Raw genomic sequence first — 27,587 nt, 5'->3', positions numbered from 1 at the left:
AGGACAAATGAGGGAAGAAGCAAAGAAATGAAAAGGGAAAGGAAGACCTTCAATATGACATAAATGTCATGGACTTTTGTTGGGAAGTTCTCTGTCCTACCATTTCAGAAATGAACAAAGCTCAATTGGAGCCTGAGTCAGAGGTGATCCCTGAGGAAGATGAGCTGCAGCTGCTGTACTCAAGAGACTTCATCTTCATCCCCTCTGCTGGAGTCTTAGGAGCTACTGCCTTCTGCCTTTTCCCCATCTTCCTTATTTTCTTCCGATCTCTGTGAGGCATGGCAATGGACCCCACTAGTCCCTAGAGATTCTGTTTCTGGAGCCCCAAGCCCCTGCTCCTGTGGCAGTCCTTCTTGCAGAGTCTTTGCTGAGGGACAGTGCATGTCTGTCCTGATGATCTTGGGGTCCGGGCCTTCATTCATGTTCACATTCTTACGCTTAGTATAGGTCCTCTCTCTGTAAGCAGCGCATTCTTCAGGAGACAGAGTCTTGAGCCAGCGATGCATGTTCACCTTGTACTGTTCCTGCAGCTCCTCGGCCTGCTTCTTGTAATGCTGCTTCTGGCTCTGCGGGATGCGCTGCCAGCGTCTGCCAATCTCCACCATGCGCTCCCTCAGGGGCAGGTCGCGCAGCTCCCTACTTGACCACAAATCCTGGTGGAACTTGTGGTATTCGTTCATTGGGGGCTTCTTGGGCTCTCCATGGAATTTCATCACGTCAGGAAAATCGTTTTCTGAGGGGGATTGCACTTCTTCCACATTTTCCTGAAGCGTCTCTTGGGCTTTGGTTGGGCTCCCCTTGGGGGCAACGGATGTCTTAGAGTTCTGGACAAGGTCAGGGTGGTCTTTCCTAAACTGAGCCAGTTTCTTCTCAAACTCCTGTTTCTCCTTCTGGAAATCTTGAATATATTTCAGCTTCATCTGCTTGGGGAGTTCTTTGTATTTCTTAGACAGGACCTTGGTCAGCTCCTGGTTGTTCAGCTCAGGGTACATGTGGGAGTACTGAGCCCTCTTCTCGGTGAAGAAGCGGAGGTAAGCACTCAGGGGCTTTGTGGGTAAGTCGGGGGTGAGCCTTGAGCTTTTTTGTTTTGTAAGGATTTCTAAGATGTTCCTTAGCTTCCAGGACTAATTCTGTCAAAGTGCGAAACTTCCTTATCTTGTTAGAAATTTCTAACCATTTGAGTTTGCACATTTCTCCAGAATAATCTTTAAAAGCTACTCTTTCCCAGTCCATATGTGACTGGGTTGTTCTGAATGTGTGGCTGTCATTGGATGGGAGATTATTCTCTAGGCGGTCCAGTAAGACTGCAATGTCTTCTTTGGGCCATTGGTCTTGGCCATTAGTTGATGCCATTTCCAGGACTTTGGGCCACTTACAAGGTCCCAGTTGTGCAGACACCACAGCAGACTCAAGTATTTTCACTCTTAAGACAGCAGTTGAGCTCTTTTAGAAGTTTTGCACTCTATGCAATTCAGTATTTCTGAGGAGAAAGACAAGAAAAGAATGAGAAAATCACAATCCACTTGATATATGTTCCTCATGTAACTCACTCGCCTTAACAAAAGAAATGAAAAATTGTCTACCTCTGAAGTGAAATTTATGTTTACCGATCATATGCTACATTATCACTCTTCAAAATCATCCTGTTGCCTTTCATTCTATCCTGCCTTTTGCCAAATCTCACCAGGGCCTGTCTTAAATACAGTGACAACTGGCTACTCCTGGGTCAATGTAAGAAAATGGCCCTGGGGAAGGAGAGCAAAAAAATGAAATGAAAAGAGAACTGTTTTAAAAGGAAAGGACTGTTGATCTCTAGTGCCTCGAGAGGGGCCACCTTCTAAGTGCACTCGGGTGCCCATGCAGAAGGTACAAGCTGGAAATAAATGAAACAATCTAGGGAGGCATGCACTCCACACCGGTATATTTTATGAATGAATCTTAAACCTGCAGTAAATGACTAATCGATAATTATTTGGGGTGTGGAGGAGTGAATGCCTTCTTATGAGCTATGTAGATTGCTTCTCCCTTCAAATGTTAAGGATCAAATGAGGATTATGCAATATTTACAATTTTATTCAGTTAACTTTTCTTCATTTTTAAGCCTCTGTCACTTTTACTGTTCTAAAACAAGGTTTTCCAATTAAGTTTTATGTTTCATGCCAAAATAAACTATAGAAAATCTAGAACTTTCCCTCTAGGTATCAAATTTGTATTGATAAGGAATAAAAAATAAAAAAATAATTATGCAAATCTGTAACTGTCAAAACAACATTAAAATTTTATAGCTCAAGAGTAAACTAAAAGTAACATCATTTTAATTAATTAGAAAAATTACATTTTCTTAGAAAAGTCTTAAGCCAGCTGACAGTTAAATTAAATTATTATGTTTATTTTTTAAGGAAAGAAGAACTCATCCTGCTGCAGGTGTGTGCCCACCTGGTGATTGTATAATTCGTCTCATCAGTGCTCGTTGGGTCAGGGCTTCTCTGTTGTCTGGGCTCAGTGGCGGACGCCTGTGGTAACTTTCCGAGTTTCCCACAGTCCAGCCAACGTCAGAGGCCTCCAGGCAGAGTGAACGTGGCTTCTGAGCAGCCTTTTAAAGGATCCCTGAAGCTCCGCCCTGATCAGGTTTCTGCGGTGGGGAAGACTGCCTAGAGGGACTCCCACAGGCTTCATTAGATTAATTCCCTCTGGAATGTCCGGAAATAATCTCTTTACCTCCCTCCGCCCACCCATTGATGTAGGTTCATCCTCAGCGTTGATTTTTAAACAACGTCCACATGGCAAAATTTCCTCTGGGTTTCTGGGTCCCACATTCTACTTCCAGTCCTGCTCCCACGTCTGACTTCATTTCAGTGAGGTATTTGAATACAGGTCCTTCTCTTCGGTGCTAATTTCAGTCTTTTCCTATGGTCTGGAATCTGAAATTCTCTCACCCTCAGGATGGCTATTTCAACTGTTTCAATTCTGCTCAGTTTCTCCCCAGTCTTTAGAGGTTAAGGTGGCATTTGGGATAGAAGTGTGAATGACTATTTTATTCTGTGTTGAGAGAGCTAAGATATGTGCAAAAAATACATATGATTTGGTGAAAGCAATTTGATGAAACTCAAATGGGCTATCAGGATACCATGACTGAAATGATGACTTTGTTTTTTACAGCGTCAGGCTTTTTAACTGTTTGAAAAATCCATTTTCCCACTTCTATTTTAAAATTTTATTACTAAGTCTCCAACAAGTAATTTATTATATGAATTGTCCCACAATAGAATCTTAAGAAACTCTAAATGAATAAAACGATTTACAAATTATAATGCATTAAGTAAATATGAAGTAATTTTGGACTGTTCAACTTTTTCATCATATACATAGACACAAGCCAGAACTGTACAAGGAACTCTCTCAAGGTCTAAACTCCTTGCGTTTATTTATGATGATAACGTGTTGGTGTGAGTTTTTAAATTATTGTTCCTTTTTTCATATTGTACAATATTTTTGGTAATGAGTGGGCGCTCCAAAAAAGAAAAGCTGTTTTTATAAAAATATGCTGCCGGATCCATACTACATACCTTTCAAATAACTCCCGTAGACTTTAGGCTGCGGCGCCATCCCCCTACCCCGTCACTGGGATATCCACCCACCAGCCCAGAATCTAGGACGTCCACAGTCGAAATGTCACCCGGTACCGGGACAATTCCGTCACTGTGGTTGGCCGCTGCCCAGTCTGCAGAGCATGCGCCGCAGTGCCAAGGGCAAGACCAGCCCTCCCACCCTGTGTGAGGCAGCACTCAACGCGGGAGCCGCCTGGGGACACTGCGCGCCTGCCCCCGGGGGTGGAGGGCAGCATGCAGCTCAGGCGCCGGGCTAGTCCTCCACCGTGACCTGTCTGTTCCAAGGCTTCTCGGACAGCACCCCCGAACTCCCACAGCACCCAGCCACCCTGGAGGCCCTGTGTTTTGTTAGAGCTGTTCCTTCAGACCTTGGCTCAAATGCCTGAGGCCAAGAAGCCGCCTCTGCAGCTTTCCTGGAGCCAGGCCCTGCCCCTCCTGTTACCTCTTCCCCAGCGCACCGTAACACAAATAAATACACTGTTCGCTGGACTGAAGAAAATTAAAAAACTAACATAAATAGTTTTGTAGGTATTTATGGTTATAAATATTCTATAAGTGTGATTTAATTAACTAAATAAATCAATGTTGCACACCTATGCTTGTAGTACTTAATTCTGATGGTTTTAACGTATTTTCTGTTATTAAAATTACACCTTCCATTACAGTAGAACAAGGCACACAAGCAAACTATCATTATTTAAATATGAAATAAGTAAAATATTAAGGAATAATATTATCTAATATGGCTGAAAGTATGAAGTGAGTACTGTCAAATACCCTTGGAGTGTTAGAGGTTAGTGAAGGATGGTGTACAAATACGCATTAAAATCTCTAACAATGTGTCTGCCTCTGACCTAGTAATCCTAGTTGTAGAAAAGAACCCTGAAGAACGCGCTGGATAATCCCTCGCATACTGGAAACTTTACATCAACAATTTCTCTCCTAGCTGCCCATAACCTCCATACAGTAGTCTCCCTCTTCTCGACTGTTTTGTTTTCCTCAGTTTCAGTTACCTAAGGTCAACCACGGTTTGGAAACATTAAATGGAAGATTCCATCAAGAGACAATTCCTAGGTTTTAAATGGCATGCTGCTCTGATGAAATCTACCACTGCCACTCTCTGTCCTTCCAGGGACATGATTCATCTCTTGGCCCAGAGTATCCAAGCCATAGTCACTACCGGCTTCTTAGTCACTTAGTAGCCGTCTCGGTTATCAGATCCACTGTCATAATATTGAAGTGCTTGTGTTCAAGGGACCCCCATTTTACTTAATAATGGCCCCAAAGTACAGAAGTAGTTTAGACTTTATCATGAGTATCTTTGTATAGGGGAAAACAGACTATATAGAGGGTTTGGTACTAGCTAAGGTTTCAGGCATCCCCTGGGGGTCTTGGAATGTATTTCTCATAGAATAAAGGGGAGTACTGTACATACATACCAGGAATAAACTACTTCTTTTCTCTTTTTTTTTTCAGGAAAAACTGAATCCTTGGAATTTCAGAACAACCCTCTTTCATTTTATTGGACGGTATAGGCGGTTAAATTATTCCAACCCCTCCCCCCCACCAAAATTACCTCCAAGTCCTAACATTCTTTACCTGTGATGAATGTGACTTACTTGGACATTAGGTCTTTGCAGGTGCAATTAATTTTGAGCAACTGAAGTTCAGTTCATCCTGGATTTAGGCCTGTCCCTAAATTCAACGAATGACTAGTGACCTTAGAAGAGAATGGTGATAGAGACTTGAGGCAGCGAGACACAGGAAGAAGGCCTTGTAGATAGAGAAGCCAAGACTGCAGTTCTGCTGCCACAGGCTACGGATGCCAGGAGCCACCAGATGGAAGAAGCAAGAAAGGATGCTCCCCCAGAGGCTGTGGGGGCAGAGAGGTTCGGCCACACCTTGATACCACACTTCTAGCCTCTAGAACTATGAGAGAATAAATTTCTGTTGTTTAAAGCTACCTGGCATGTGGCGGTTTGTTATTTCAGCTCTGGGAAACCAATAAAGATGGTGACCTAGATGGGAGTGGCCAGCTCTTAATTTTCTTTACCTTATTTCCTGAGCCTTCTGTTGCTACACTCAGCGCTCAGACACACACAGCGAGGTTGAGAGACTCCTGCCACTAGAAATAGTAAGAAAACAGCCACTGATACTTAGAAATGACTGAGTGAATTACACTTTGTAGTCTGAGATATATAGGTGAGTGGATAGGACAAAAATATGAATGAATATACTTGTAATAATAAGGTTTTGCCTCCAGTACAAGGATCTATGTTATTCCTTTAGCAAACATTAGGAAACACATTACTGGTACCCGCTCTTTTCCTGCTCTCACCACTTACTAGAAATTATTACCTGTGAAACCAGTACTCAAAATATAATTGAGGATAATAGAATACCACTTGAACACCTTTTATTATTATTATTATTATTATTATTATTATTATTGCTGTAATTATTCAGATGCTGTGGGAAAATGCTTCCAATCTGTCCCTTTCTGAAGTACAGAATAATGTGATTGGGCTCAAAACTCATGTTTCTATAATTCATTAACAGATTTTAACCACATCTTTTATAAATGGATTATATAAAACCATCAAATGTGCCCTGAGTTGTGTGGCTTAGTGGGTTGGGCATTGTTACACAAGTCCAAAGGGTTGACAGTTCAATTCCCTGTCAGGGCACATGCAGGTCCCCAGTTGGGAGTGTGCTTATTGATGTTTCTTTGCAACATCAATTTTTCTCTTCCTCTCTTTCTCCCTTTTTATTGCTCCAAAAATAAATAAATAAATAAAATCTTTAAAAAAAAGCATTGAATCTGGTCTGCCATATTTATTCCAGTATAAATGTATAATGTAAAGATTATTTTTTGAGGCATATGACAAAATATGTCTAATAAATTCAAAATGTGTAGTAGTTAGACCTCTTATATAACTGTTAAGAAGACCTTGTTTTTAGAGTAATTTGAGGTTTGCAATATATTAAGCCCAAATTATAGTTTCCATATATTCCCGTTGCTCATATCAACATTCTCTGCTGGCTATCAACACCCTGAAGGAGAGTGGGAGATTTGTTATAATCGATGAACATACACTGACACACCTTTGTCACAAGAGTCCATCAAGGTCAATCTTGATGTTATACATTCAAAGGGTTTGGACAAATGTTTAAGGACATGTATCCATCCTTATGGTATCATTCAGAATATTTTCACTGTCCTAAAAACCCTTTGTGTTCTGCCTTTTTACCACTCCTCCCACCCCCTAAATCCATGCAATCACTGATCTTTTTAAAGCCTCCACTGTTTTGCCATTTTCAGTATGTCATAAGGTGTCAATTGTCAAGTATGTAGTCTTTTCAGAATGGTTTTTCAATTTATTGATTTTAGAGAGAGAGAGGAAGAGAGAGAAGGAGAGAAACAGCAATTTGTTTGTCCACTTATTTATGAATTCATCTATTACTTCTTTTAGGTACCCTGACTAGGGATTGAACCTGCAACTTTGGTGTACCGGGGCAACAGTCTAACTGAATGAGCTACGCTGCCAGGGATTTTTTTTTTTAACTTAGTAATATGCCTTTAGGGTTTCTCCCTGTCTTTCCATGGTCTAACTTGGCCATTTCTTTTTAGCACTGAATATTCCATTGTTGGATGTACCACAGTTGATTTATCCATTCACCTACTGAAGGACATCTTGGTTGCTTCTAAGTTTCGGGAAGTGTGAATAAAGTTGCTACACACACCCATGTGCGGGTTTATGTGTGTACAGTTTTTCTACTCCTTTGGGTAAACATCAATGAGTGTGATGGGTCATATGGTAAAATTATGTTTAGTTTTGTAAGAAACAACCAAACTGTCTTAGAAAGTGGCTGTGCCATTTTGCACTCCCACCAGCAAAGCATGAAAGTTTCTGTTTCTCCACATCTTCACTAGCATTTGTTGTCAGTTAGTTTTATATATTTTTGCCATTTTAATAGGTGAGTGATAATGTCTCATATTTTGATTTCTAATTCTCTCATGACATGATGTTGAATATCTTTTCACATGTTTATTTGGCACCTATATGTTTTTTCTGTTCAAATATTTTGCCCGTTAAAAAAAATAGGGTAGTTTGTTTTTATTATTGCTGGGTTTCAAGGCTTCTTTGTATATTTTATATTATGTCATTTATTAGATATGTCATTTGCAAATGTTTTTTCCCGGTCAGCGGCTTGTCTTCTCATTCCCTTTTTTTTTAATATTAATTTTTTATTTTAGAGAGAGGGGAAGGGAGGGAAAAAGGGAGAGAAAGATCAATGTGAGAGAGAAACATTGATTGGCTGCCCCCTGCAACATGCCCCAACTAGGGATAGAACCAGCAAACCAGGCATGTGCCCTGACTGGGAATCGAACCAGCGACATTTTGGTTTGTGGGACAACCCTAAGCAACTGAACCACACTGGCTGGGGCTCATTCTCTTGATAGTGCTTTCTCAAAATAAGTGATTTTTTATTTTATTTTTGTTACTTGAAATGTAATTTTTAATTTATTTTTAATTTCAGTTTTAAAAGGTAAATTAATTTATCATTTAAGCGTAGTAATACAAAATTATCTTTTAAAATAAACACATTTAAGTAAAAATGTTAGCATATCTAAAAAAAATTATTGAGTAAATAAGAGGATAGTTGGTCTACATGACCAGAAATCTTGTATGTAAAGGAGAAAGGCCGGAGTCTGCCCCAGAGTTTCCTGCTTTTGGTGGAAAGGCAGAGCGGGCTGACCATAGTCCCTTTGTGAGAAGTTCTGGGCATTGCGTTCTTCCTCTAACCACCCCCTCTGCCAAGGTAGAACTTGGCTCTCAGGAGATGTGGCTCTTTGACAACCAGAGCCCTAGGATCACGGGTCTGCCCTGAAGGCAGTTCTAGAAGGCCCCTGAGCCTCACACACATAATGAAGTGATGAATGCTTGGCTGATCATTGCATGAAATTCACACTCATGGTTAACTTTTCTCAGTACTGATATTGCGTTGAAATTGCTGTGTGTCCCCGTGTCCTGTCTGTGCATTGCTATGACTTGGCTGAACTTGCTAGGAAGGACACGCTAGTTGCCCCGGCCTGGCTCTGCAGAGTTACAGCACTTTGCCTTCTGTCTATGGATTTGTTCTGTACCTTCACTCTTAAATAAAAGCGAGGTAAATGTGAACATGTGCCCCGGTGCATGCAGACCAGTTCCGGCTCTCCTGTGTCTCTCCGTTCAGCCGCGACAGCCGCGGCACTTCCTGGGGCCTCTTGAAGGCTCGAGCAGCCACCAGGGGGCGGGCTTCCCAGCAGTTCCCCCTGGCCACATGCTGTAGCAAAGGCTCCCGGAAAACTGTGAGTGTAGGATGCGACATGTAATGAAAATCTGGAAAATCTATATGCTCCATTCCAGCACAGCAACATCTACTTGGGTATTACCGGGGGGCGGGTCGGGGGGGCAGGGGCAGGGGAGGCCCTGGCTAGTGTGGCTCAGTGGATTGAGCGCTAGCTTGTGAACCCGAGGGTCGCTGGTTGTGTTCTCAGTGTAGGGCTCTTGCCTGGGTTGCAGTCCAGGTCCCCAGTAGGGGGAGCTCCAGAGGCAACCACACATTAATGTTTCTCTCCCTCTCTTTTCCCCTCCCTTCCCGTCTCTAAAATAATAAAAAAAAAAATTTATTATTTTTAAAAAAACCAAACACCCAGTTTATTTGTAGAGCCTAGAATATCTCAAATAATTTATTTGATATTAATCTGTGAAAATAGATGTTCTGGGAAAGGTCATCCTGCTGAGAAGGGAACCTCACGGAGGCTGCATCCAGGTCACTTTGTGTTTTGCCTCACCGATGGGATGGAGGCCCCTGCCTGGCCTGCTGGGCATACTCACCAGACATTCCTTAAAGAGTAGCTTCCTATCATCGACTCTGGTTTCTTGTTGGAAAGCACGAGCTGCTAATGAGAAAACTGAGATTTATAAATGAGAATATTCTGATCTTGTTCACTCTTAGCTTTCCTCACCCTGTACACCTAGTTTTCCCAGAGCCTTTACCAGAGCTTGGTTTCAGTCTCAAGTCCTCAGATTTGCTGGAAAAAGATACCAACTCAGTGTCTGATGAAAACATTATTGTCAAACATCCCACCTTATTTTTGGCTAGATGGTAGCAGTAGTTTCCAGCAAAACGTTCAGAGGAAGGTGAAACTTAAAACTGCACCTTTCCCCTCTCCTTGGTAGCCCAAAGGCCACCTCTGGAGATTGTCAGGTTGATTTTTCATATGTGACAGGGAAGGTGACAATCCTCAATGCAGGACTGGTAGTTAGCCAAAAGGGCTGTGAAGAGTATGAGGATCAGCCATACACTTTTCCTTCACAAATCGGTCACACCAACACATTCACACTTTACTATTGGGATGGCCAAAAAGCCCATTTAGTTTTTTTCTGTAAAATAAAAAACACGTTTTTCATTTTCACCAATAACTTTATTGCTTTGGATATTTTGAGCATGGTAGCTATTTCTCACTGTTGGCTTCTCGTGGGTAGAGGCCATGGGTGCTTCTAAACATCTTCCAATACTTAAGAGTGCCCCACAGCAAAGAATTACATGGCCAAAATGTCAGTGGTGCCAAGAAACTTGGCAAACCACTTTTGACACACTTGATCAGTCACAGCACCTTCTCCATACACTGCACAAATCTTTTTTCTGTATTTCAGTTGTGTTTTTACCTTTCTTGAAATAATAAAGCATAATATGCTGAAAATGTTGCTTATTTTCTTCCATCCCCAGTATTAAAATGGCTACACAAAAACTCACCAATTTTGATAATTTTTTTAAATGCACGCTGACATGACAGCTGTCACAATACAATGTAACAAAATTATTTGGAATGAAGTTAAAGACAACTAAGCACTACTAGAGACATCATATGGAAAAAAAGAGTAATGAGCTTTTTGGCCAACCCAATAAATATGTTTCTAATTACACATATATCACAGGCTATTCACTGATATTCTGTGAAATACAGAAAATAAAACAAAAATCACTTTAATTACATTATTACTAGAAATATTTATGAATGTTTTAGAATAATTTCTATTTTCATAATAAACAATATTTTTGTATTTCTCTGAGAAGAAGTTGGTGCAAAAAAAATTGGAGAAGAAATAGGAGGAAAAATGACTTCTGGCTGTGTTCTGAACAATTGCAGGCCCCCCAGGAGAAAGTAATTATGCTTTTGGAGTTAAAGATCATTTTTTAAAATCATGACTGTAGAAACTTACTAACATCATCCACCTGAAATACATATGCATATATTTTGAAAGGTTTAGAGACCAAGTAATAATTCCCATTTTTTACAATGTCTGCATTCCCACAGCTGAGTTCTTTAATGAGAACTACATCTGGGAAAGGATGCATCAAGGTTTAAACATCAAGTTTTGGTAGAGTCCAGATATGAATTATTCCTTTTAAAAATATTCTTTCTTTGTCATTTTTCCCCATTGTTGTGGGTTTCTGTTTTGTTATAGTGAGTCATAAACTTAAGTAGTAAATGGAGACCAAAGTTATTTTCAAAGAAGCTGGTCTGGGAGCAGGCACTAAGCTGGAAAGAGGTGGGTGTTAAGGGAAAACTTCACTTAATGACTTATACAGGGAAAGCCAAACTGGTTACTTTGACTACCAACCTTTAACAAAATGTTAACTATATTTGTGAGGTCAAGGCCAAGGCAGGACAGGGCAGTGATTTTAGAACAAGAGTTTAATATTTGTGAGGTCAGGGCAAGAGTATAAATTGAGGTCCATGTACCACATGCTAAATATTTTTTAAAAATATTTTATTTATTAACCCTGGCTGGTATGGCTCAGTAGATTGAGTGCCAGCCTGCGAACCAAAAATATTTTTTAAATTTATTTTTAGAAAGAGAGGGGAGGGAGAAAGAAAGGGAAAGGAACATCCATCAGTTGCCTCTCATACACTTCCAACTGGGGACCTGGACTGAAACCCAGGCATGTGCCCTGACTGGGAATAGAACCTGCAGCCTTTCAATCCACAGGCTAGTGCTCAATCAACTGAGGCACACCAGCCAGGGCCACATGCCAAATTTTTAAAATGTATAACTACATCTTACAAACAGTCAATAAAATTTTTATCTTTCCATTTTGATAAGTATTATATACCTTCATAGTGGCATGAAAGTCTGGGTTGACATTTAAAATTGTCAGGCCTTTTTCATGTTGCTGACATGGTTCATTGAGGGGAAAACAAACCACGGAGTAATAGCTAGGCAGCCCTGGTGCAGGCGGGGCTTTTGTGAGTCCCTGCCAGAAGTTCTAGGAGGTGGAAACTGCAGACTTCTCTGCCTGTGGGATTGGACAGGTGCTTCTGGAGACCAGAGAAGGGTTCTATTGCCTTGGTACCAGGACATAGGCAACTCTTCACCTTCAATTGCTTGTTTGTGAAGATAAGAAGGGAGAACATTCTGTCTAGTACCTGCCCTACCCAACCCCCCTGCCCTGCCCTGTAACCCTACAACAACTAGTTTCTCACTTCTCTTCCTATGAGACAGGATAGGAAGAAGCTAGGAAAATTCCTTGGCAAGTGGAATAGGAAAACGGGACAGATAGCTGAGTGCGGTGGTCCAGCAATTTACAGCCAGGTACAGACGGTCACCAGGGCAGAAGGCCCCCAAGTGCCTGGCAGGGGGCAAGACTGGGCAAACAAAACTTTGCTCCCAGGGTAAACTTTCCTCCCTGGAATTAACATCTAGGCCTTATAAGAAACATAAAGGCAGACTGTGAGGGTTGGTTTGTTGTAAAATCAGTTATTCTTCATTAGATTATGTTGGTAGAGGTTTATTTAGGGAGATAAGCAAAAATGTTCAATTAATCTTCCCTTTTGAAGAGACTTAATCATCATTAACACCTGTCTGACAACATCTGAAATGTAATCACCTGGAAAAAATGGGTGTGGTCTTTGGAGAAATATAAGGAGCCAAACTCATTCTTCTCCAAAACAGAGGGGTGTTTGGAAGTCACTTGGTTGGGGAGAGTTCTGAAAGCTATCCCTACCACACTGGAAAGGCTAGATCCCTGAGCTGCCTTGTAGAGCAAGCATTGGTGAGTTTTAATTTGTCAGCAAACTGCAGTTATTTCTATGAAATCACTTTCTCTGCTATCTTAGTGAAAATGATTCTATTATTGTTTTTTCGTCTTGCATTGGTATGTGTTTTGGAATTAATATGATGGCTAATTTTAGTTTTCTTACTTTATGTATTCCTTAGTTGTTCCTAGGTATTACAATGACTCAAAGTACTTGCCAGATATGTTGTGGTTTTGTATACGTTGTAGATCCTAAAAAATTTTTTTAGGAGTATTTGATTCTATATGTAGTACACATTACAGTCTCCTCCAAAAGTAGTGAATGCCTGTGTATACAATAGAGATGATATTCTATAATATTTAATAAGATAAGCATTCAATGATTTGAGAAAAATACTTCAATATTTCAGTATTTCACTTTGAAGTGAAGTAAATATTTTTTTAAGAAACAGGAGTTTCCTGACAAATTTTAAATTCAAGAGAGTCCGGTGGTAACTTCAAAATCTTATATCTACATATCCTTTAACTGAGAAATAATCATCTTTAGGAATCTCCCCAAAAGAATTTCTCACAAACAAGAATAGATATAAAGGATGTATTTTGTAGAACTTTCAGTAGCTGAATAAATAAAGGAATAGGAAATAAATGTTTCCTGAAATATGGGGTATTATTTAATGAAATACACTATATATTAGTCTGTTATGCAACAGACAATATTCTCTAATCACTGGTTTAGTCTGTGTTATCTTGTATGTTTTTACCTAATGGATTTTTTAATAACAAATGCTTGCTTCCACATAACTAGAAAAACCACTGCAAGACAATTCACAGTACTGAATAATATCAAATTAAAAATAAAAATTCACTGATATCAGTCAGAATCACAGTTAGTGATCTTAGGGGCTAATATTTCAATTTATTACTAATATCAGAAATATTTATTAAAATTATCAATTCATTGATTTAGAGAAGGTACATCAGGGCATTCACTCTGTGAGTGGCCCTGCATGGTAAACCTAGAATGGAACAAGGAGGCCTGTTTTCTTTTTCCTTTGTTCCCTGACTGGGAATCAAACCGGCGACCCTTCGCCTTGTGCGATGAAGCCCAACCAACTGAGCCACTCTTGTAAGGGCAAGAAGACATGTTTTTATATTTCTTAAATTTAAAGGCACATAAATGTGCCAACTTAGCTAGGCAGAACTACAAGAATGGAAAAGAGAGCAGCAAAATTTTTTTAGCATATGTACCACTTGCCTAGTTATTCAATCAAAGACTAGTCTAAGTGGTAATGTGAGGAGATTTGCAGATCTAAGTAAAATCCTTTTTTATTTTTCCTGTAAGCTAAAGAGATTTGCAAGTGAGCCTGATTTCATCACTAGAGGTCCTTTAAAGAATAGCTTAGACAATCCTTGAACAAAACTCCAAACAGCAAATGGGTTGGTATTGCTCCAAATACTCTTCACTGACAGTGACAAATGATGCATTGTCCATGACCATTGGGCTCCAGCCTGCTGGTGATTTCCCTCCTAGACTTACTCTATCACAGATCTCATACTTGCTTGACTAGCCCCCACAATCATGTAAGTCAGTTCTTTGTAATAGATCTTCATAATAAATATGAATCTCTTCACATGTACATCCGTATTAATGGTTCTGCTTCTGCGATTTGAACCTTGACTGATATATAGCACTGATGACTTTTCTTCACTGCTATGACAGTCTGGATTACAAATCTTTTTGTTTAGTTTAGGTTTTTTTTTTTAAATCATCACTGAAGATATGGATTTTAGAGTGAGAGAAGGGGAAAAGAGAGAGAGAGAGAGAGAGAGAGAAAGAGAAAAAGAAACATCGATCAGTTTCCTTCTTTACAAGCATCAACCTGGGATCAAACCACAACCTAGGTATATGTCCTGACTGGGGATCAAACCCACAACTTTTCGGTGAGCCAGACAATGTTCCAACCAACTGAGCCATCTGGTAAGGGCTTGGCCATAAATCTTGTGGTCCATTGGCAAGGAATCCTTCTCTCAGAAAATATTAGGATAACCCCTCTCCAAATTTCCTTCCTTTTTTGGATTTTTATATAAAAACACAAAGATATGGCATACCAAGAAAAATACAGTTGGTCCTCTTTTTTTTCAGATTCTATATTTGCAGATTTGCCTATTCACGAAAGTTGATTTGTAATTCTAAAACTAATAATCATGGTGCTTTTCTAGTCATTCTTGTGCTTGCACCCAGCAGGAAAAGTTTGAGTCCTGCCAATTGAATATTTCAAGCATAGTTTGAATAAGAAGAATGCCTTCTTATTTCAAGTTACACTGCAGGTAGTTATCTTTTCCATGGTACATTTTGTCAAGTTTTTGGCATTTTTGTGCTGTTTGTTGGTTTCATTGTTTAAAATGGCCCTGAACTTTAGTACTGAAGCCCTGTGATATGACTTATGGAGATAATTTATCTGTTAGATTAGCTTCCTTAAGGCATGAGCCCTAGTGCTGTTAGCCATGAATTCAATGTTAATGAATTAATAATGTATATTAAATAAGGTGTCTTTATTTTTATTTTGTTTTATTTTAAACTTATAAATCATGTTTATTCTATTACAGTTATCTCAATTTTTACCCCTTTACCCCCCTCCACCCATCCCACCCCCACCCCCCACTCCCACAATCAATTCCCACTCTGTTGTCCATGTCCATGGGTCATTCATACATGTTCTTTGTCTAGTCCCTTCCCCTCCTTTCCACCATTGTCCTCTTTCCCCATCCCCTATGGTCTCTTTCAGTCTGCTTCATGTTTCCATGCCTGTGGTTTATTTTGTTCGTTAGTTTATTTTGTTGAATAGAGTCCACTCACAGGTGAGATCATATGGTATTTGTCTTTCATCAACTGGCTTATTTCACTTCGCTTAATATTCTCCAGTTCCATCCATGTTGTTGCAAAAGGTAAGAGTTCTATCTCTCTCTCTTCCTTTCTTTCTTTCTCTCTTTCTTTCTTTTTTTTCTCTCTTTCTTTCATGCAGATTGATTTTATTTTTTTAAATGTCAAAGTTAATTATAAAATATTAAAAAATTTAAAACCATTAAAAAATCTCAGAGATTAAACCAACATGACACCAGCACAGAAATAATCAAGTAGACCAAAGAAATATAATGAGCATCTAGAGACAAACATAAATATCTGTCTAACAATACAATATAGGATTAAGTTGATATTTCAAATCAATAGGTGGAATAAGGCTTATTCAACAAATAAGGTGCATTAACCATTATTACTTTAAATAAAACAAATATAGAGCCCTATTTCACACAATATATAAGAAATATTCAGGCGAGGTAAAAATCAATATGTAGAATCTAAGGAATTTTAGAAGAAAATAGAACTAATATTTTTCATGACCTGATGTAAAATACTCAGACCCAGAAGCTCTAAAGTAAATATTGACAATATGACTATATTAAACATTTAACACTATATAGTAATATACATATAAAAAAGTTAAAGGACAAGGTTTAGAATAGAAAAGTATTTGCAAAACATCTAAAACATGGTTAATAGGGTTTTTTTGTTTTTGTTTTTGTTTTTAGGGAAAAGAGTTCTACAAACCTTTAATCAATAAATAGGTAAAGAATACCAAAAAGTCATTTAAAGCTTTTTCAAAATAATAGAAATAGGCAAGAAATATACAAAAACAGGTTTAGTTTCAACAAATAGTAAAGGAACAATTAAAATAACATCATTGTCACAATCAGATTAATAAGTATTAAAAATATTGGTAATATCAAGTATTGGCAACTCTGAAAGGAAAGGTATTCATAGAAATGTTTTCTTCATCTTAAAGCAGTCACTTTAGCATATTTTGCAGTGCTGGTTTGGTGGAGGTGTATTTTTTTAGCCTTCTTTTGTCTGGGAAACTCCTTATTTCAACTTCCATTTGAATTCAGAGCCTTGCTGAGTAGAGCAGTCTTGGTTGCAGACCTTTGCTTTTCATTACTTGGAATGTTTCTTGCCATTCCCTTCTGGCCTGTAGCATTTCTGTTGAGAAGTCAGCTGCCGGCTGTACTGGGGCTCCCTTATATGTTACTACCTCTTTCTCCCTTGCTGCCTTTAGGATTCTTTGTTTGTCTTTGATATTTGCCATTTTACTGATGATGTGTCTTGGAGGGGGCCTCTTTGTATTCTTCTTGAATGGGACCCTCTGTGCTTTTTGGCCTTGTGTGACTTCTCTCCTCCAATTAGAGAAGTTTTCCATCATTACTTTTTCAAACAGGTTCTCTATCCCTTCCTCATCCTATTCTCCTTCTGGTATCCCTATTATACAGATATTATTACCTTTCAGGTTGTCCTGCATTTTCCTAAATGTCCCTTCATTCTTTTTGATTCTTTTTTCATTTTCTTGCTCTTTCTGGGAGCTTTTTTCTACCTTGTCCTCCAACTTGCTGATTCGGTCCTCAGTTTCATCTAGCCTGCTTTTGATTCCTTCTACTGTGTTCTTCATTGCAGAAATTGTATTCTTCATTTCCTCTTGTCTCTTATTAATAGCTTCTATGTCCTTTTTCATGCTGATATAGTTTGCAGTAAGTTCCTCATAATTTCCCTGTAGTTTTTGGTAATTCTCTCTGAGCTCACTGAGCTCATTGAGCTTCCTTAGAACCATTGTTTTGAACTCAATATCTGATAGTTTACTTGCTTCTATTTCATTTATTTCTCTTTGTGGGGATTCCTCCTCTCCCTTAGAGTGGGGCATATTTGTTTGTCTTCCCATTATTTGTGAGACTCTTCTCTTTTGCTTCTCCTTCTTAAGTTGATCTGTCTTGATTTCCTGACTTTGTGGTGTGAACTTCTATGGTAGGAGACTGCTGTTTTTCCTTTCTGGATCTGCCTCTGATGATGTCAGATATTGTCCCTGTCTGATCATAGGCAGTCTGTTCTAAATTTCCAGGAATCTACTGTCTGTGGCTGTCTCCTTCAGCTGTTAATCTCTAAATAAGGTGTCTTTAATAGAAACACACATAAAACAAGGTCATGCACTAACTGATAGAAGGAAATGTGAACAGATGCTTGGAGAGAACTAACTCTGCATTTTTGCTAGAAATGATGCTTCAGTGCTTCCTAGTAGAGTGTTTGTGCAACTACCATGAAAAAGTGGAATTTACTGCGTGTGTAACATCTGTCATTTTAGAAAGAAATTTTTTTGGTACAATGCAATGAAGAATCTGTACTTATAAATAAAAAATAGATTACCCAATAGAAAAATGGGCAATTTTATGAAGAGCTTATTTATGGCAAAGAAAATTAAACAGCCAATAAAGAAGAAAAGATGTCAACTCTAATTAACTATGAAAAGAAAGAAAACCAAATAATAAGAATTATTTTTTACCCATGAGATTGGCAAAACTTTTTTAAATTTGATAATAGTCCCCAAGTACTGGATAATTAGCAATTTCCTCTAAGTATTTGAAAAGGAAAATAATTGAAATTTTAGGCAGTACTTCCTGTTGATCTACTCCAGGGAATATCCTGTAGATAGATTAGCAGATCACTAAGAGGAATGTCTGCTACTTACAAAAACTCAATAAATATTAAATAAATCTTAGATAATTGTTGAGCAAATGTCTACTCTGATAGTATTTATGTTTCAGATGCATCATTAAAACAGTTGTTTTTAGAAACAAAGCCTGGTGTAATTTAATCAGTGGAGTAAAATTGAGTTGTTAATGTGGCATAAACATCTTTGTCACCCTGCTAAATATTTGGGTGTTTACAATCCCTCTAAAGAGGTAAGTCTGATCTTCAAAGATTCTAATAAAAGAGACAAGTTCATTTTTCTCTAGAGGAGAAAGACTGCGGTTAAGTTGACTGTATTGTGGAGACTTCTGAAAGTTACTGCTGCAGCCAGTGAACTCCCAAGGTATGTTTAACAGAATTATTTTGGGAACAATCCTTGAGGAAACCATTCATAGAACCCAGGCGTGACTGCAACTTATATCAAAGAAATTCATTCCACTTGGGTGCTAAAAATATTTCATCTTAAACCTGCTAAATTATACTATTTATAACTCATATTCTTTATATGCATTTTATGAATTATTAAGATACAAATTGTTGCTATTTTGTGTATTTTGTGGTTGTTTGACATACTGTTATGACTCAGAAAGTAGTTGCCAAATATTATGTACTTCTGTGGCAAAGTATCTAAAATATCCAGTGTTTGCTGCTATAGGTATGCATGCATAGAGAACCTATGGTGTTCATAGAAATATATATTTATACATACACACATATTTAATGAATATATTAAAAAGATGTTATTACTGAATACTATAAACTGTCCCTTCATAACTTAGCTTTAGACCTGATTTTTTTTCCAGACCTGATTTTAAGTTATTTAGAAAATGATTAGGGATACAGATATAAGGGGAATAAGAGGGCTCTCTAAAATTCCTTATTTTAGAAATCAGAACCCAATTGTTTGACCAATTAAATTTATATCAAGGCATACTTTTCCATATGATGCTGGTTGTTATTTAACATTAGACTTACATTTTATTGAACTATGACAAAGCTCCTGTAAACTCTGACTAGCCTCTGAAATCTATTGGCAATCCTGATCTTTTCACTTTTCACCTTGATTCAGAAAGAAAAGTTAACTCCTTAGAACTGTGAAAATAAAGTTTGTATTGCAATACAATTATACATATTTTAGTTTAAAATAAATCCATGCTTTTTATTCAAAATATCAAGAAAAATGTTAACTTTTAGCCTCTATTTTCTTGCCAGGAATATGGAACATAATACTTATAGGACATATTATATACTGTTGTAATGATAACATATATACACATTTAAAAAAATGTCAGTTCAGAGTTTGTGGAGGTAGAAGTCAACTTAATCCTCAAGAATAGAAAGAAAAGGCCTGATTTATTCCATCATTTCTTTTCTAGTGAATCTAGATTAATTCAATTTGTGTTTTTGTTTGTTTACTTACTTGTGTGTTTGAAAAGAAAGAGCTGGGTTTCCATGGCCCTGTCTCTGAAGTCATTTTATAGAACACTTCTGGCCACCTTCCTCTCATATTTATTGGTGAAAATGGATTAATGGGGTACATCTTCCACTTCTGCACTCACAAGTTATTAAAAAGAGGAATGGGGATAATTCTTATTTAGAACAATTAAGACCATCACCCAAATTCCATATCCACATCTAGGAAATGGATACTTGCACAAATTTGTATTTTGTTAGGGACTAGGAACTGGGTATGGAAGGTGTTGTGAGCAGCCTAGTCAGAATGTCTGCTATAAAGCCTGAGGGCTCTTTCTTGGACTTTAGATTTTCATTTGTGTACAGAATACATAGCATTTGTCTTGCTTCAGTGAGTATTGCAAAGAAAAGTATGGATATTGATACCCCCACATAATTGTTCAGAAGCTTCTCACCAACCCAGGCCCAGAAACAACCTATTTCTAATTCTTCCCCAGAAACATGGATTCCAGTATCATGAAAATCTTCCAGAAGGAGCTCACCTGCTCCATCTGCATGAATTACTTCATAGACCCCATCACCATAGACTGTGGGCACAGCTTTTGCAGGCCCTGTGTCTACCTCAGCTGGCAGGACACCTCAGTTCTTGCTCACTGCTCTGTATGCAAGGGAACAACACAGCAGAGAGACTTTAAAACAAATATCTGTATCAAGAAACTGAGTTTCCTTGTCAGGAAAGCCAGCCTGCAGCAATTCCTGAGTTCCGAGCACTATAGGTGTGGGCTGCACAAGGAGACAAAGCAGATCTTCTGCGAAGACGACGGGAGCCTGCTCTGTGTGCGCTGCTCTAGCGCGCAGGAGCACGAGGCTCACAGGCACCGCCCCATAGAAGAGGCTGCTGAGGAACACCGGGTGAGCCCTGCCTCTGAAGACCCACTTCTGTAAAGTGTGTATGAAGTCCCTGTGGGTCTGTTTCCTTGGGGATTGGATAACACTATCCAGGTGTCCCTTTCAGAATCTCTCTCCTGGAGTTCCTTAGTCTTGAAGCCTCCCAGATTTGACAAATACGTGATCCCTTTGTTTTTAGTGGCACTGATTTATCTCTTATTTGGAAGGTCCTCCCTGTATTAGGTTTAAATGTTATATTATCCTCTTCACCAGCTCTGATTGATTTGCAATTCTTTTGCAGGAAAAGCTCTTGAAGAAAATGCACTCTTTGTGGAATAAATCTTGTGAAAATGACAGAAACCTGAATGTGGAAACTATCACAACCAGATCTTGGGAGGTCAGTACTGCACTTCTCCTACTTGCAGTATGAAAATGGAGTAGATGTATGAATGACATTTAAAATAGGAACTTAGCCCTGGCCAGGTTGTTCAGTTAGTTGGAGCTTCATCACACACATCAAAAGGTTGCAGGTTTGATTCTTGGTCAGGGCACATATGGGAAGAAACCTCTCAATTTTTCTCTCACATGGGTGTTCCTCTCTCTCTCTCTCAAATCAATGAACATATTCTTGAGTGAGGATTTAATACATAAATAAATAAATAAATAAATAAATAAGATCTTAATCTAACACAATGGTCTTTGCAGTTCAACAGGGAAGAGGCGATCATGAGGAAAAGGGTGTTTACCCTGCATACAATAGTGGGGCTCTTAGTCAAGACCTCTAACTAAATGGCAGCTATTACCCAAAGCATTCTGGTTTGTTCCCAGGATAAACAAGGTTTATTACTTCTGTACCAACAACCATAAGAAACCGGGCCATCCCACAGAGTGCCATATATGATGGGAGGGGACAAATATGGGGCACAGGAGACATTTAGCACTCATTGGAAATTCAGGTGAAGCATTTAAGGCAGTGTAAGCATTAATGAGAATGTTGGTGGATAAGTAATATTTGAAAACTCATGGAAAATTTCAGGAGAGAACAGTGTGTCAAATCTAGGGAAACGCTGAACTTAACCCAATTAATTAATTTTGAATAATATATAATGTATTTAAATAGAAGGAAGTGTCTGAATGCTTTAGGAGAATTTAAAAATAAGTGATTTCCTCATTCTGGATGGTTACCTTGAAGGTGTGATATCTAATATGAATTCACTCAGCAAATATTTCATGAGCACCTAGTCTGTGCCAAATACAGACCTAGAAAATGTAGTGGTACACAAAATAGAAACAATTTTTGCCCTAATGAAACTTACAGGCTAAATCAGAGGGGCAAACAATCAACATGCAAATAGGTATAATACAAGATGCATTAGAGTGTGATAAGTTCTTTGTAGAATAATAAAGCAGGAAAGAGAAAAGGAGTACAGGAGGGTATGGACTGGAGAGGAGGGTTTGAGTTTTAAATGGAATGGATCATCAGAGAGACGTCACTGAAAACTTTGCACTGCAGCAGAGACCTCCGAAGAGGAAAGCAACCATAAGGGTGTGTACAGGGAGACCATTCTAGGTGGAGAAAATTGCACGTGCAAAGGTATTGCAGGAGGGTATATTTGGGGCATTTGAAAAGCCACAAAGGGTATCAGAGTAAATTAGGAGGAGAATGAAGGGGAGCAAAGTCAAAGCGATAACAGAGGTCAGATGTAAATGAAACTTTATTAAAACAAGATTTAGGTGGATGAAATGCAAGGGGATGAATATATAGGTCTGAAGTCAGAGCGTATAAAATGGATTTAACTACCTTGCCCCAAATTTCAGAAATCAGTCTAAATAATGGATTCTAATCCAATCACCATAAATCTAAAGTGCATCTTTTATGAATAAACTGTGTTGTCTTCTTACACATATTGGCTGGAAGATAGAAATCACAAAGTTTCTTTTTCTAAGTGTATTTTATTGATTATCCTATTACAGTTTTCCCATTTTTTCCCTCCCATTTATCCCCCTCTGACCTGCACCCCCCTCCCTCCAGTATTTCCCCCCTAAAATCATGTCCATGGGCCATACATGTAAGTTCTTTGATTTCCCCATTTCCTATACTATTATTAACCTATTTTGTACCTACAAATTATGCTTCTTATTCCCTGTATCTTTCCCGTATTCTCTTTCCTCCCTCTCCCCACTGATAATCCTCTACGTGATCTCCATTTCTGTGATTCTGTTTCTGTCTTAGGTATTTGCTTAGCTTGTTTTTGTTTTTGTTTTTTAGGCTGTTTTGATAGTTGGAGTTTGTTGGCATTTTAATGTTCATAGTTTTGATCTTCTTTTTCTTAGATAAGTCCCTTTAACATTTCATATAATAGGGGCTTGGTTTTGATGAACTTCTTTAACTTTCCCTTATCTGGGAAGCACTTTATCTGCCCTTCCATTCTAAATGAAGATAGAAACCAAAAATTTTCTTTCTTTGTGATTGTCTCATCATCCACTTCATTACAAATTAAGTGGATATAATTGTTTGAATAAAAATATTTTGATCTTAATGTAGAAAAGAGGAAATAGAAAATTTTTTGGGTTCTGATAATTGGAAAGACTGAGGGTTAAAAGTTAAATATAGTTGCTCTTCATGAGGCAAAGAAGAATCAGTAAGATTCAGTAGGAGATGGATAGAAGTGTTCATGTTTTTACTAAGTCATTGTCATTGCAGAATTATGTGAATTTAAAGAGAGAAGAAATCAGTGCTGAGTATGGGAAGATGCCTCCCTTTCTCCACGATGAGGAGCAACATCATTTAGAGAGATTGCAAAGGGAAGGAAAGGAGATTTTTCAGAAACTCAAGGAAAGTAAAGCCAAGATGGCTCACAAGAGGGAACTCTTAAGAGGAGTGTATAAAGAGCTGAAGGAAATGTGCCATAAACCAGATATAGAGCTGCTCCTGGTAAGAAATGAGAAGTGGGGTGTTAGACGTTCATACACTAGTATTCTTCCAGGTGAAATCCACCCCCTATTTTATATGATTGTTCCCCAAAACCCTATTTCCATAAGTTCAGTTACTTTGTTGGGAGGATATTGCTTCTCCAAGGGACCGCACAAACCAAAGATCACTCCTACATTATCCATGAGAAACCAAACTTTGGAATGGTTAAGGAGTCCTGAGATATATTCCCCATCTGAAAGTCAGTGATAGATTCTAGCTTTGTGAAAATTCACAAAGTGGTTGGTTGTTAATTGACATTTATTTAGGTTAATTCATACATATGACAAAATAGAAAGATTTGGGAATGTAGACTTGCATTGCTGTTACTTTCGGGTCCACCCGCTTTGGAAATAGGAAAGATGCTGGACACTTAATCTTAGCTACAGCACAGCACAGCGACTCCCCAGGTCTCTCCCCCCTTCACTTGCACAGGGGAAGTCTCCAATAATCAGCCTCCAGCAAGACATTAATTTATGACAATGTGGTAAACTGGGATTTTTTTTAAGAGAAGAAATAGATACATTTCCCAGGAAGGAACACAGTGGGGAAATAACTTCTGGAACTGTCTCAAAATCTCACACTGGTCTTAGTGGAAGAGTCATTTGTAAAAAGCATTAAACTTTTCCATTTTTCTCCTCACAGGGTTTTGGAGACATATTGGATAGGTGAGTGTGACCCTTGACGCTAGCTGATGCTTTTTCAGAGTTTTCACAGATACCAGGCAGGATATGCTAAAGTGAAGGCATAGCTTATTGGGATATTGATTCAATTTTTTTCCCAGAATCTATTTTCCTCTCCACCACTCCATGTAGACATCTATTTTTGTTGCTGTACTCACTGATTTCATTTGGCAGTTTCAATGGAAAAGTTGCAAAACTAACAAAAAAAACTAAAAGAAAATCCCTTCATTCCTGATTTTCTTTTTAGTTCTCGAAAGCCTACCTATGTGAAGGAGAAGATGCTAAATTTTCTGAGTGACGAGAAAGTCAAATACCTCAGAGGCACAGCCAGCAGGGCAGAGGAAATATGCAGCAGTGAGAAAGCCCTGGTGATTTGTTGTCTCTTTATATAGCAGTTGATAGTTGTGAAAAATAGATGAAACAAGTTTTCTGAGTGTGAGTATGCAAGGCCCCTAGCACAGCTCAGCACTAGGAAGCAGGTTGCCTTTCCTTGGAAAAGTTTCACAGCCTCTACCTTGAGGAGCATGCAACATTGATCCCATTAGTCTTCAGAGAAACTTCAGCATTTCCAGACAGGGAGCATTTCAGTGAAGTCTGATGAGGACTGGAATTTAGAATTTCATTCTTGAATATTCTCAAGGGCATAAGAGACTAAGGATCTTTACAAATTCCTAGGCAAGATGAGAAAAGATTAGATTGAATTCTGACTCAAATAGACTTTTCATTATACTGGAAAATTAAAGAACTGTGAATAAAAATTATTTGGCAACATGATAATTTTTGATTTTCAAGCTAAAAGATTGAAAGAACTCTATTGAAGGGTCTTATAAATGAAAACAGCGTTTTTATAGTTTGACTGTAGACATGGTAGCCTCACCTTCCTTCTTGCAGGAGTGAGGCCATGAGGGAGCACATGCCCCAGGCTGTGAATCCCGAGCTTAGTGGAGGGCCCATCTCTGGACTGGTTGAAAAGCTCAGCTGCTTCAGAGGTAAGGGTAGGCCCATTGGCCACATTTCCATAATCTATTATTTGTTGTTAGGATCATGCAGGTAATCTTTTCTCTTTTATTAAGTGTGTTACTCATTTTAAGACATAAGTGGGTCACATGACTATGTAATCCTTTCATAACTGAACATGTCTTTACAGTCACATTGACAATATGAAGAGTGAAAGATAGTGAAAAAGGGAAATATGATCAGGACTCATAAATAGTAAACTAATGGGTAAAGGAATGATATCAGATATGAACATTTTAGTAAATGGAGCAATGCTCAGATTTAAGGTTAATTATGCAATGTTATATACAAAATTGTACATTTTTTTCAGTGCATATATAATTTTTAAATGTTAAGAGCAGTTTTTGTGGTATATAAAACACTGGAGCTTGTCAGATTTCTTTGTATTTTTTTACACTGGAAATTCATATAATGTAAAAATTAGAATTAATATATAAAAGTTAAAAGAATAAGTATTTTTATAAACAAAGTAAAAATGCACTAAAATTCAGTCTACTTATAATCTAAAGAGCCACATGTTAAATCTTAAAATGCTGGCAGCCTCAAGTGAGGACAGAGGACCAGAGGAACTGGTGAAGGGCCTTGCAAAAATCCATTTTAAGAAACCACTTCTAAAGCAGACATATACATATTTTCATTGTTATCTAGAGAAGTGCTTGACTTGTAGCAAACCTTCACATCCTTTCCAAAATGATGTGATTGTTTAGAAAGAACAGATATTCTGATTTTAATTGTTGATAACTGGAGCGTGTTCAGAGAATAGTATGCATTGGCTGTTTTGCTATGAAAAGCAAATTAGCAGAGGTGAGCCTTATATTTTGAGCCTAAACATTTGAATTTCAAAAAATATTCAAGTGTCTATGGTTAGGGATTTGTTTGTTCTGCAGATGTATTGGTCATCTCTAAACTTTATTAAATGTGACAAGCAAAATCACTCTTGCTGTTGTGACCTGATAGTAAAGTAACACCTGGAAAGAACAACTTTGGCCTGAGGACATTTATCTACAATACGTCCACACGTTTGTTTGTTTTTTTCCTTCTTTTTGTAGTGAATATTACTTTGGAGTATGAAAGAGCTAATAGTCATGTCTTCCTAAATGGAGATTTCAGAAGCCTGAGTGTTGGATGTGATTCCCGAAATGAACCACATACTGCTCCACGATCTGAGTGTTTTCTTGCATGGGGTGCTCAGGCTCTTACCCCTGGGAAATATTACTGGGAGATACAAGTGGAAGACTCTTGGAATTGGGCTTTTGGAGTCTGTAATGATTATTGGAAAGAGAATATGAATGTCCAGTTAGATGAGAAAGGACTTTTTCTTCTTGGCTGTGCTAAAAACAGCATCCACTATAACATCTTCACCAGCTCCCCACTTGTATTGCAGTATGTGCCAAAGCCTATTGGTTCAGTAGGAGTATTCCTGGATTATGAAGGTGGAACTGTGAGTTTTGTAGATGTAGCTCAAAGTTCCCTTATATGTAGCATCTCTTCTTGCTCCTTCTCTCCTGGTCTCAGGCCTGTCTTTTGCTGTAGTCACGTCTGACAAGAGACAGATTGGGCATTTGTTCGTATGCTGGGGAACCCCAATCTAAGGAAGACTTTTTCCTTGTGCCTTGTCAAACAAGACGAGCATGTGGTATTTTATTGGTCTAATTTCCTTCTATGTCATGAAAGTCCACTTACTGTTTTATTAAATAGTTATAACATTAAAACATAAATATCAGTTCTTTATTCATTATGGGAAAATTATTACCCATGATTCATGACATAGAATACATTCCTTGGTTTTTGCTTTATTTCTGAACTGTGATTAGGTAGTGAAATAATAGATGACAGGGGTCTCTGACAAAAGTAAAATTTGATGCAAGGCTGCAGGTATCATTCCTTCTTTTTCCAAACAAACATTGAGGTAAAGACTCACTGGTAATCTGAAAAGAATTTTCTACTTTCTCTTTATCTAACGATATTCTGTCTATCCAAATAGCTCAGTGTAATAATCTGTAGTTTGCAGTAATATTATTCAAAAACCTATGATGTACATACCTTTGTAATTCTCATCACATTTATACATACTTAAATGTTATCAGTATTTTCTACTAGACTGAAATTTACAAGATGATCAGGCCAGTACTCTCCTTAATCATCCCTAGTATCTCCATATAGCTACATTATTCATCCATTACACTATCTATATATTACATACATGAGGCTAAAACATCTTCCTCCATATCTCAGTATCACTCTCCAGGTTCCCTCAATGCAGCTGCCCATGAAGCCCTCTGCCATATCCCCACATCTATCATCCAAGTTATCCTTTCTTCAGCTGTGATTAATCTGCTGATAAATTCTTC

At 38.3% G+C, this 27,587-nt stretch overlaps 2 protein-coding genes across 3 annotated transcripts; one reads left to right on the top strand and one right to left on the bottom strand.

Annotated features, from left to right (window-relative positions):
• Nucleotides 1–215: 215 nt before the first annotated feature.
• LOC129083650 (upstream-binding factor 1-like protein 1) lies at nucleotides 216–992 on the bottom strand. Its single transcript, XM_054589526.1, has one exon. It carries the CDS (start codon nucleotides 990–992, stop codon nucleotides 216–218), a length of 777 nt encoding a protein of 258 aa, XP_054445501.1.
• Nucleotides 993–20,178: 19,186 nt separating this feature from the next.
• LOC129083621 (tripartite motif-containing protein 51-like) lies at nucleotides 20,179–26,779 on the top strand. Of its 2 annotated transcripts, XM_054589466.1 has the most exons (6): nucleotides 20,179–20,589; nucleotides 20,867–20,962; nucleotides 23,270–23,500; nucleotides 24,182–24,204; nucleotides 25,111–25,208; nucleotides 26,286–26,779. In XM_054589466.1, exons 1-6 carry the CDS (start codon nucleotides 20,179–20,181, stop codon nucleotides 26,777–26,779), a joined length of 1,353 nt encoding a protein of 450 aa, XP_054445441.1. The 2 variants fall into 2 exon arrangements, with proteins under 2 accessions (XP_054445441.1, XP_054445449.1); XM_054589474.1 differs by lacking the exon at nucleotides 23,270–23,500.
• Nucleotides 26,780–27,587: the final 808 nt, after the last annotated feature.

The sequence above is a fragment of the Pteronotus mesoamericanus genome, unplaced genomic scaffold, assembly GCF_021234165.1.
Source record: "Pteronotus mesoamericanus isolate MK-2021 breed Mesoamerican mustached bat unplaced genomic scaffold, CSHL_Meso_final contig_1271, whole genome shotgun sequence".
Lineage (NCBI taxonomy): Eukaryota > Metazoa > Chordata > Mammalia > Chiroptera > Mormoopidae > Pteronotus > Pteronotus mesoamericanus.
Note: the sequence above shows the minus strand (reverse complement) of the source record. Positions and strands in the feature narration are given on the sequence as shown.

What these genes read in the sequence shown, in the direction of transcription:
- LOC129083621 (XM_054589466.1), top strand. Translation starts at nt 20,179, where the DNA reads ATGGATTCCAGTATCATGAAAATCTTCCAGAAGGAGCTCACCTGCTCC. An exon ending in AGGCTGCTGAGGAACACCGG is followed by an intron (nt 20,590 to 20,866) that starts GTGAGCCCTGCC and finishes ATTCTTTTGCAG; the next exon opens with GAAAAGCTCTTGAAGAAAAT. An exon ending in AAAGCTCAGCTGCTTCAGAG is followed by an intron (nt 25,209 to 26,285) that starts GTAAGGGTAGGC and finishes TTCTTTTTGTAG; the next exon opens with TGAATATTACTTTGGAGTAT.
- LOC129083650 (XM_054589526.1), bottom strand. Translation starts at nt 992, where the DNA reads ATGTACCCTGAGCTGAACAACCAGGAGCTGACCAAGGTCCTGTCTAAG.